The 10,644-nt window shown below is 61.0% G+C and overlaps 1 protein-coding gene across 1 annotated transcript in view; it reads right to left on the bottom strand.

Moving 5' to 3' along the window:
* Positions 1–10,431: 10,431 nt before the first annotated feature.
* LOC135192381 (hexokinase-2) overlaps positions 10,432–10,644 on the bottom strand; it is a 49,220-nt gene continuing 49,007 nt past the window's right edge. The window contains exon 18 of the mRNA XM_064175480.1: positions 10,432–10,644. This exon is cut by the window's right edge and continues 32 nt beyond it. Within this exon, the coding sequence (XP_064031550.1) occupies positions 10,532–10,644 (113 nt within the window). The 3' untranslated portion in view covers positions 10,432–10,531.

Genomic DNA, 10,644 nt, shown 5'->3' with positions numbered 1-10,644 from the left:
GCTCTCTCACCTCTGCCTGTCCTCACTGCCAGGAGCAGCTTCTGCTGCTGACCTCAGCCCTGGGCACAGCTCTCTGTGGCCTTGGCCTGTGGCACACTTGCTGGGAAGCAGAGAGCAGGGCTGGCAGGCAGCTGCCTGCTGCATCAGCCTTGGGCTTTGGATCCCTCAGGAACCCCAAATGTGGGGTGGGAAGGGACCTCTGGAGTGAAAACTGAAATGCCAGGAAGCAGCCTGGCACTGCCCTCAGAGCCTGGGTACATGCCCTGGCACTGGGAGCAGCAGGGAGGTTCTCCTTTCCTTCCAGTGGGCTTGAAGGTAAAGCTTCCCAGAATGCCAGCATGGAGGGGTGGGAAGGGACCTCTGGAGCTGAATCCAACCCCCCCTGCTCCAGCAGGGCCCCCCCAGCAGCTCAGCCAGCAGCACAGTGCCCAGGCTGGGGGTTGGCAGCTCTGCACACAAGGAGGCTCCACAGCCTCTGGGCAGCCTGCTCCAGGCCTTGGCACCCTCACACCAAACCACTTTCTCCTGCTGCTCAGCTCCACCCTCCTGGGCTCCACTCTGTGCCCCTTGGCAGCGCTCAGCAGAGCCTGGCCCCAGCCTCTTGCCCCCCACAGCTCCTTCAGCTCTGCCTGGGCACTGCTCAGCTGCCCTCTGGGGCTGCTCTGCTGCAGGCTCTCAGCCCCAGGGCTCTCAGCCTTTGCTGCTGCCAGAGCTGCTCCAGGCCCCTCAGCACCTGCCCAGCCTGCCCTGGACTCTCTGCAGCCCTTGCCAGGCTCTGCCATTGGGCAGCCCAGAGCTGGAGCCAGGCTTGGGGCAGAGCAGAGGGCAGCAGAACCTCCCTTGCCCTGCTGCCCACACTCTTCTTGGTGCCCCTCAGGACAGCCTTGGAGCCTTCAGGGGTGCAAGAAGGTGCCCAGGAGACACACTGAGGGCACACTGCTGTCTCCTGGGCACCTTCTTGCCCCCCAGCCCTGGCAGCTGCTCCTCCAGAGCTCCAAGCAGGGTTTGTTCCTTCATCCAGGGCTTGCCTGGGCTCAGGGTGATTTCCAGGCTGCCCTATAGCAGTGCAGGAGAGCCCCAGGGGCCTTTGGCAGGCAGGGTTGAAATCCAGGTTGTGCTGGGGGCTGGAGCTGCCCCAGAACTCCTGCTTTGTGCTGAAGGCTCAGCACCTTCCACTGAGAGCCAGATCCTGCTGTGCCCTTGCTGCCAGGGCTGCCCCTCCTTACCCAGCAGCAGTGAGTGGGCACAGCCCTGGCCTGCACCCCCTGCAGCGTGCTGGGGACATGGGCTGTGGAGCAGCAGCTTGCAGGAGGCTCCTCTTGGGCTCAGTGCCTCCATCCCTTGGGCTCTGGGTCTCCTGATCCTGCCTTAGGTTGGATATGAGGGAAAAGTCTTTGCTGCAAGAAGAGGCTGAGAGGAGACCTCCTGGATCTCTGCAGCTGGAGTCCTGGGGGCAGAGCTGTGCCTTTCTCTCCAAGGAGGGCATTGAGAGGCTGGAGTAGGGGCAGAGAAGGGCAGCAAAGGTGGGCAAGGGTCTGGAGAAGAGGGCTGGGGAGGGTCAGCTGAGACTGGTGAGGCTGGAGAAGAGGAGGCTGAGAGGAGACCTCCTTGGCCTCTGCAGCTGCCTGAGGGGAGGCTGGAGCCAGGTGGGGGTTGGGCTCTGCTGCCAGGTGGATAGGAGGAGGAATGACCTCAAATTGTGCCAGGGGAGGGTTGGGTTGGAGATGAGGCAAAAAGTCTTTGCTGCAGGAGTGGCCTGGGACTGGCAGAGGCTGCCCAGGGAGGTGGTGGAGTTCCCATGCCTGCAGGTGTGCAAGAACCCTGTGGCCTTGGCACCTGTGCCCATGGTTTGGTGCCCACGGTGGGGCTGGGCTGATGCTGGCCTGGATGACCTCAGAGGCTTCTCCACCCCAACCAACTCCATGGTTCCCTGGTTGTGTGGTGAGAGGAGAGGGCACCAGAGGGGGATCAGGTTGGGTACTGGGCAAAGTTCAACCAAAGGGTCATTGGGCACTGGCACAGGCTGCCCAGGGAGGTGGTGGAGTGCCCAACCCTGGGGGTACTCAAGAACCCTGTGGCCATGGCAGCTGTGGCCATGGTGTGGTGCCCATGGTGGGGTTGGGCTGATGCTGGCCTGGATGTCCTCAGAGGCTTCTCCAAGCCAAACCAATTCTCTGCTCCACAGGACCACAGGGTCACAACCACAGGGTCACAACCACAGGGTCACAACCACAGGGTCAGAGGACCACAGGGTCACAACCACAGGGTCACAACCACAGGGTCAGAGGACCACAGGGTCACAACCACAGGGTCAGAGGACCACAGGGTCAGAGGACCACAGGGTCACAACCACAGGGTCAGAGGATGCCAGGGGTGGGAAGGGACCCAAAGAGCTGATCCAGTCCAAGCCCCCTGCCAGAGCAGCACCATCCAAGCACACAGCAACACATCCAGACAGGAGCAGCCTTTGCTCAGTGACTTTGGTGGTCACATCCCTGGAGAGGCAGAGGGGAGGTCTTGGCAGCAGCCTTGCCCTGCTGGAGGGCTCAGTGCCCTCCCTCACCCTCCTGCTCACGCAGGGACCTTAACCCCTCCCCGGTGGGCAGGCTGGGGCCGGGGGGGGGGCAGGGGCAGAGTTGCTCTTCCCGAGGGCAGTCGGAGGGGCAGAGAAGACATCAGAGCCTCCCCCAGCAGCCGCCGCGGGGGTTGGGGTTGGTGTTGTTCTCTCTCTTTATTTGTCGCTAGGAGCAGCAGTGGTGGCACAGGGGAGCTGAGGAGCACAGCAGCACACTGGGGGGGGGGGGGTCGGGGGTGGGGGTGGGGGAGGATGAAGAGTACAAAAATAAGGAGACCTCTATCAGAGAACTGCAGTCGAGTCCTACAAATAAATACTGTAAACACCGAAGGAGGACCCCAGGGGCAGCTGCCCTCGCTGCTGCCAGCAGCCCCTACCCTCTTTGGCTTTATCGAGCCCCCCCCCCCCCCCCCCGCCACGGAGCCCACCCCCACCTCAGGATGCATTTTCTTTGCTTGGCCTTTGCCAGGGAGGTCGCAAAGGACCTGGGTTTGCCCTGACCTGCGCTGCCTGCTTGGCTCCGGCAGCAGGAGCTGCCCCCCCCCGGGAGGTCTCCTGCGGTGAGGATGGGAGGGCAAAGGCTGTGCCCACTGCAGGGGCACCTGGCAGCTCTCTCACTCTCGCCTGGGCCTTCTCACCCTCTTATCTCTCTGATAGCCCAGGGCTGTTTGCACTGCCTGATAAGAGATGGCAAACGATGGTGGCACCGAGCCATGGCAGGGCAGAGGACACCTGAGCTGCCTCTGGCCAGGAGCTCTGCACAGTTGGGTGCTCCTGGTGCAGCTTGGCTGCTCCTTATCCTCCCTGGGGGCTCTTCATCCACCCTGAGTGCTCCTCATCCTCCCTGGCTGCTCCTCATCCTCCCTGGGTGCTCCTCATCCTCCCTGAGGGCTCTTCATCCACCCTGGGTCCTCCCGGTCTACCCTGGAAGCTCTTCATCCCCCCCTGGGACCTCCTCATCCCCTCTAGGAGCTCCTCTTCACCTCTGGGTGCTCCTGGTCTACCCTGGGAGCTCTTCATCCCCCCCTGGGTCCTCCTCATCCTCCCTGGGAGCTCCTCTTCACCTCTGGGTGCTCTTGGTCTTACCCTGGGAGCTCTTCATCCCCTCTGGGACCTCCTCATCCCCTCTAGAAGCTCCTCTTCACCTCTGGGTGCTCCTGGTCTTACCCTGGGAGCTCTTCATCCCCCCCTGGGACCTCCTCATCCCCTCTAGGAGCTCCTCTTCATCTCTGGGTGCTCCTGGTCTTACCCTGGGAGCTCTTCATCCCCTCTGGGACCTCCTCATCCCCTCTAGGAGCTCCTCTTCACCTCTGAGTGCTCCTGGTCTACCCTGGGAGCTCTTCATCCCCCCCTGGGACCTCCTCATCCTCCCTGGGAGCTCCTCTTCACCTCTGGGTGCTCTTGGTCTTAACCCTGGGAGCTCCACATCCACTCTGGGTCATCAAAGGTGATTCTGTCCCTACCCAGCCTTGGACTCCCAAAGGGGAAGAGGCAAATTCCTGCACCAAGGTTCAGTCATTTGCTATTTTCAGCTCCTGTTATCATCTCTATTTTAAAGTGACAATAAAATGCTGCCCTGAGTGCCACAGGAGCTGCCAGGGAGGCAGGGTTGGTGCCCTCCAGCTGGCAGGAGCGTGGGGCCCTGTTCCCATCCCGCTGGGGCTGGCCAGAGAGGGCAGCAGGAGAGCAAAGAAAATGCATCCCGATGGGAAGAGCCAAAGAAAGGCAAAGAGCCCTCCTGAAATCCACACAGCAGCAACTTCCCCCCGCGGGGCAGGGCCAGCCCGGCCGAGCTGAGCTGCCTGGCCCCGTCCCTGCACGGGAGGGAGGATTGGAGCTTCCCTTCATATCCAGAGTTAGGATTGGATCTTCCCTTCTTCATTTGCACCAGCCCAGCCCACGGCCACCTTCTGCCGAGGGCTCACAGCCCCACCCGGGTTCCAATCCTGTACAGCAGCATCTCAGGGGCTCAGCCCCTCTGGGACCAACGGGAGCACAAACCTCTCCCGGTGCCTGCTCAGAGCCTCCCCTGACACCCAGGGTGGCAGTTGGGGCACCTGGGGACGCCTCAAGCATTGCTCTGCAGCTGGGGACGTCTCAGACCTACCTCACTGCCAGCAGAGGGGAGGCAAAAAGCCTTCGAGCATCGCAGGAGCCTGCAGGGTGTCCAGGCAGGTGCCCAGCCACAGCCCTTCCCTGCCCTTCCCTGCCCTTCCCTGCCCTTCCCTGCCCTTCCCTGCCCTCACACAGCCTCAGATCCCTCTCCTTGAGCTCCAGCTCCTGCTCCTTCACTTTGTCACCCCACGGAGCTGCTGCAGCTGCTGCCCCAGGCCAGAGCCTGCACCTCGGGGTGTGCTTGGGGCTGCTCTGCTCTGCTCCAGGAGAGAAGAAAGTGCTCAGACTCCTCTCTGTGAGCTTGGAGCTGCTCTGCTCCAGGAGAGGAGAAAGTGCTCAGCCTCCTCTCTGTGAGCTTGGAGCTGCTCTGCTCCAGGGGAGGAGAAAGTGCTCAGACTCCTCTCTGTGAGCTTGGAGCTGCTCTGCTCTGCTCCAGGAGAGAAGAAAGTGCTCAGACTCCTCTCTGTGAGCTTGGAGCTGCTCTGCTCCAGGAGAGGAGAAAGTGCTCAGACTCCTCTCTGTGAGCTTGGAGCTGCTCTGCTCTGCTCCAGGGGAGGAGAAAGTGCTCAGACTCCTCTCTGTGAGCTTGGAGCTGCTCTGCTCTGCTCCAGGGGAGGAGAAAGTGCTCAGCCTCCTCTCTGTGAGCTCAGTGCTCACCCTTCCTGCCCCTGCAGAGCTGCAGCCAACCCTTTGCTGCACAAGGAGCTCTCTGACCCTGCTGCTCACTCACCAGCTCCTGCCCTACCCTCCTCCTCCCCTGCTCTTCCTCCAACCATTTGCTGAACCAGAGCCTGAGCCCACTGCAGAAGCTGCCTCACAGCCCCAACGTTCCCCATTCTACCCCAGACTGGAGCTCTCTGGGCACTCAAACTGCTGCCTGCTCCAGAAGGGGTCCAGCTGGGCAGGAGCCACTGATGCCAGCAGGCTGCAGCAGGCCATGCCAGGCTATGCCATGCCAGGCCATGCCAGGACAGTCTGAGAAGGTCTCAACATTCCCCACTCTACCCCAAAACTGCAGCTGCAGACTGGAGCTCTCTGAGCACTGAAGCTGCTGCCTGCTCCAGAAGGGGTCCAGCTGGGCAGGAGCCACTGATGCCACCTCAGGCACGCTGCAGGAGGCCATGCCAGGCTATGCCAGGCCATGCCATGCCAGGGTTGTCTGAACAGGTCCTAACTTTCCCTATTCTACCCCAAAACTGAAGCTGCAGACTGAAGCTCTGTAAGCACTGAAGCTGCTGCCTGGAGCTCTGTGAACAGTGAGGCTGCTGCCTGCTCCAGAAGAGGTCCAGCTGGGCAGGAGCCACTGATGCCACCTCGGGCAGGCTGCAGGAGGCTATGCCAGGCTATGCCAGGCCATGCCATGCCAGGCCAGTCTGAGAAGGTCTCAACATTCCTTATTCTACCCCAAAACTGCATCTTCAGACTGGAGCTCTCTCAGCACTGAAGCTGCTGCCTGCTCCAGAAGGGGTCCAGCTGGGCAGGAGCCACTGATGCCACCTCGGGCAGGCTGCAGCAGGCCATGCCAGGCTATGCCATGCCAGGCTAGGCCATGCCAGGCTATGCCAGGGTTGTCTGAGCAGGCAAAAAAAAACAACCCCAAAAAAACATAAAGCTGAGCAAAGAATCAACCACAACTGCTTGGGACCAGGTGAGAGGCTTCCTGCATCACCTCCCAGACACCTCCTGAGCAACCTCCTGACTAAAGCTCTGCTTCTTCCAGCAGCTCTCTCCTGTTTTGCTTCCTTGAGCCTTGCCTTGAGGCTTTCCAGGAGAAGATCATTCATTAAAAACCAATTATTTATATATATATATCTTTATATTTCTCTACCTAAACCTTTCAAATGCCTCCCTCCCACCCCCCCCCCCCAAAAAAAAAAAACCCCAACCCCAAACCCCCCCAAAACTACCCCAACCAAAAAGGAAACTAAACCAATCTTTGCCTCCAGCCCTGAGCCCCAACACAGAAGAGAGACTTTGGGTACTGAGGTTTGACCTCAAGCAGTATAAAAATAGAGAATTAAAATAGACTACAGCTCTGTGTGTGCCCCCCCCCCCCCCCCCCTCCCCCACTCCCCACCCCGAGGGCTGCTCCTGGGAGCTCTTCACCATCAGCACTCTCTTGGCTTAGAGGTTTTTGTTGCTTTTGTGCAGCGCTGAAATTCCCTTCATGGCTCTGCTAAATATTCACAGCAGCAGCGACCCCCCCCGGCCCTGACCACCACCCCCCAGAGCTGTGCAGCTCTGCTCAGGCAGGCAGAGAGCTGCAGTGGGCAGGTCCCTGAGGGCTCTGCCTGCGGCTGCTGCACGCAAAGGGAGGGTGGGCATGGGGGGGGATGGGCACCCAGAGGGTATGGGCACATAAAAGGACACTATGGGCACATAAAGGGACACTATGGGCACCCAGAGGGTATGGGCACATGAAAGGACATTATGGACACGCGAAGGGACACTATGGGCACCCTATGGGCACCCAAAGGGACACTATGGACACATAAAGGGACACTATGGGCACCCTATGGGCACCCAAAGGGACACTATGGGCACCCTATGGGCACCCAGTGGGACACTAAATATTCACAGCAGCAGCGACCCCCCCCAGCCCCAACCACCACCCCCCAGAGCTGTGCAGCTCTGCTCAGGCAGGCAGAGAGCTGCAATGGGCAGGTCCCTGAGGGCTCTGCCTGGCGCTGCCTGAAGCTGCTGCACGCTAAGGAAGGGTGGGCATGGGGGGGGATGGGCACCCAGAGGGTATGGGCACATAAAGGGACACTATGGGCACCCAGAGGGTATGGGCACATGAAAGGACATTATGGACACGCGAAGGGACACTATGGGCACCCTATGGGCACCCAAAGGGACACTATGGGTGCATAAAAGGACACTATGGGCACCCAAAAGGACACTATGGGCACCGAAAGGGACACTTTGGGCACCCTATAGGCACCCAAAGGGACATTATGGGCACATAAAAGGACACTGTGGGCACATAAAGGGACACTATGGGCACCCAAAGGGACACTATGGGCACCCAAAGGGACACTATGGGCACATAAAGGGACACTATGGGCACATAAAGGGACACTATGGGCATCCAAAGGGCACCCAAAGGGACACTATGGGCACATAAAAGGACACTATGGGCACCCTATGGGCACCCAAAGGGACACTAAATATTCACAGCAGCAGCGACCCCCCCCCGGCCCCGACCACCACCCCCCAGAGCTGTGCAGCTCTGCTCAGGCAGGCAGAGAGCTGCAGTGGGCAGGTCCCTGAGGGCTCTGCCTGGCGCTGCCTGCGGCTGCTGCACGCAAAGGGAGGGTGGGCATGGGGGGGGATGGGCACCCAGAGGGTATGGGCACATGAAAGGACACTATGGGCACATAAAGGGACACTATGGGCATCCAAAGGGCACCCAAAGGGACACTATGGGCACCCAAAGGGACACTATGGGCACCCAAAGGGCACCCAAAGGGACATTATGGGCACATAAAAGGACACTATGGGCACCCTATGGGCACCCAAAGGGACACTAAATATTCACAGCAGCAGCGACCCCCCCCCAGCCCCGACCACCACCCCCCAGAGCTGTGCAGCTCTGCTCAGGCAGGCAGAGAGCTGCAGCAGGCAGGTCCCTGAGGGCTCTGCCTGGCACTGCCTGCGGCTGCTGCACGCAAAGGGAGGGTGGGCATGGGGGGAGATGGGCACCCAGAGGGTATGGGCACGTAAAGGGACACTATGGGGACACTATGGGCACCCAAAGGGACACTATGGGTGCATAAAAGGACACTATGGGCACGCAGCAGGGTGGGATGGGCACCCAAGGGAGCTCCATGGGCATCTAAAGGGACACTATGGGCACTCATGGGGTGAGGTGGGCACCCAAAGGAACTCAATGGGCACCTAAAGGGACACTATGGGTACTCATGGGGTGAGGTGGGCACCCAAAGGAACTCTATGGGCACCTAAAGGGACACTATGGGCATGCAGGGAGGTGGGATGGGCACCCAAAGGAACACGATGGGCATACAGGGGGGTGGGGTGGGCACACAAAGGGATACTGTGGGCATGCAAAGGGATTCTACAGGCACACAAAGGGAGACTATGGACACCCAAAGGGACACTGTGGGTACCCAGGGGGGCACTATGGACACCCAAAGGGACACTGTGGGTACCCGGGGGGCACTATGGACACCCAAAGGGACACTGTGGGTACCCAAAGGAACTCTATGGACGCTGAAAGTGGCACGATGGGCACACGAAGGGACATTATGGGCACACAATGGGGCACTGTGGGCATGCAGAGGGGCACTATGGGCACACCTGTCCCTGGGAACACTTGTGGGCAGTCCTGAGGGTGCCAAAGGGGCAGGAGGGGACACCTGCTCCTGCTGCTGAGTTCACCACCAAGTCAAAGCTGCCTCTGGCAGCAGTTGGGTGCCGGTGCCAAGCACCTGTGGGACCAGCCCAGCCTAGGGGCTGGGGCACAGAGCCCTGCAGAGCTTGGTGCCCCCTTACCCCACGCTGCAATGCCACCTTCCTGAGCCACACGGGCTGGGGAGGGCAGGGGAGACCAAGCAGACCTTCTCCTTGGGTTCAACCCAGCCTGATGCCAGCAGCCTCACGTCCCTGCCCTTCTGCTTTCCCTTTGGCTCCGCTGCCCAACTCAGGCTGGGCATCCCTCCCCTCCCCCCTCCAGCAGCCTGGCATCTCTGCCTCCAGTCTGCCTCAGGACAATGTTAAATTAAACCCAAAACAAGGAACAGAACAAAAACCTAAACGCCAGAAGCAAAGCAAAACCGAGTTCTCTGCGGGCACCCTTCCTGGGCACCCTTCCTGGGCACCGTCAGCAGCTGAGGTCCAAGCCAAGCCCTGCACCCACTCCCCCAGCCTGTGCACGGTGCCCTCCTGAAGCAGCAGCACACAGTGCAGCCCCCCTACCCCCCACCCTCCCCCCCAGGTGTCTCTAGAAGGCTCGAAGATGCAGAACTACTTCACAGACAAACAAGCAAACCAACCTCACCCCTCCCCGGGCAGTGCCCACGGCCACGGCTGCCCCACGGTGGTGCTGCTGGTGGCATGGGGGTGGTGCTGGTGGTGCTGGTGGCTCCTGGTGCACCAGGGAAGGGTGCTAGTGGTTTCCAGGGGGTAGCACAGCCACACACACATGCCGTGGCCCTAAGGTGGTGCGGGTGGGAGGTTGGGAAATGGGAGCAGACCCTGAGTCCCCGAAGCAGTGCCAGGCGCAGGCTCCTCGCCGCGGTGCCAGGCGGTGCAAAGCCTGGGCAGTGCCAGGCGACCTTCCGCACCCTGTGCTTGGAGGGTTCCCATCGCCTCCGTGGGAACCACGCAGCCTTGAGCAGGGTAAAAGACCAACCCAGGGCTCCGGCTCAGTCTTTCGAGGTTTGCTTCCCGCAGCGCGGCCAACGCCGACGACCCCCCCGCGGCCGGCGGCAGGGAGCGGGGACAGCTAAAGTGCCGATGCAGTGTCGGAGTCAGCCCTGCCCTGCCCTCGGGGTGGGGAGAGCGGTCAGGAAGGGTGGGGGAGGGCAGCTGGGTGCTCGCTGGAGCCCGCAAGCAGCCCAGCTCCAGCTCTGGCTGGGAGTGCAGAGAGCCAAGCGAAGCTTTTAGCTTTACCCGAGGCGCAAAGCTCCGAGGGCAGCTCCGAGTGCCACCAGCGCTGGCACCTCGGGAGGAGAAGTAAAGCTAAGAGCCTGCTGGCGAGGGGAGGCCACCTCTGTGTGTGTGTGTGTGTGTGTGTGTGTAACGAGGGGAACGGGAGAACCGGGGAGGGAAAGGTCCTCTTGCGCTGGAACCGAAGCTGTCGAGCAAACCTCCTCCCTCCTACCGCTGCCCAGCCTCACGGATGCGGCAGGCGACCGCCGTGATCAGCGCCGCGCCCTTGCCGCTGCCGTCCTCCGACTGCAGGAAGGTCACCTCGCACCTCGGGGACAGCT

The sequence above is a fragment of the Pogoniulus pusillus genome, chromosome 42 (assembly GCF_015220805.1).
Source record: "Pogoniulus pusillus isolate bPogPus1 chromosome 42, bPogPus1.pri, whole genome shotgun sequence".
NCBI classification, from domain to species: Eukaryota; Metazoa; Chordata; class Aves; order Piciformes; family Lybiidae; genus Pogoniulus; species Pogoniulus pusillus.
This window is presented reverse-complemented; position numbering and strand designations above follow the sequence as displayed.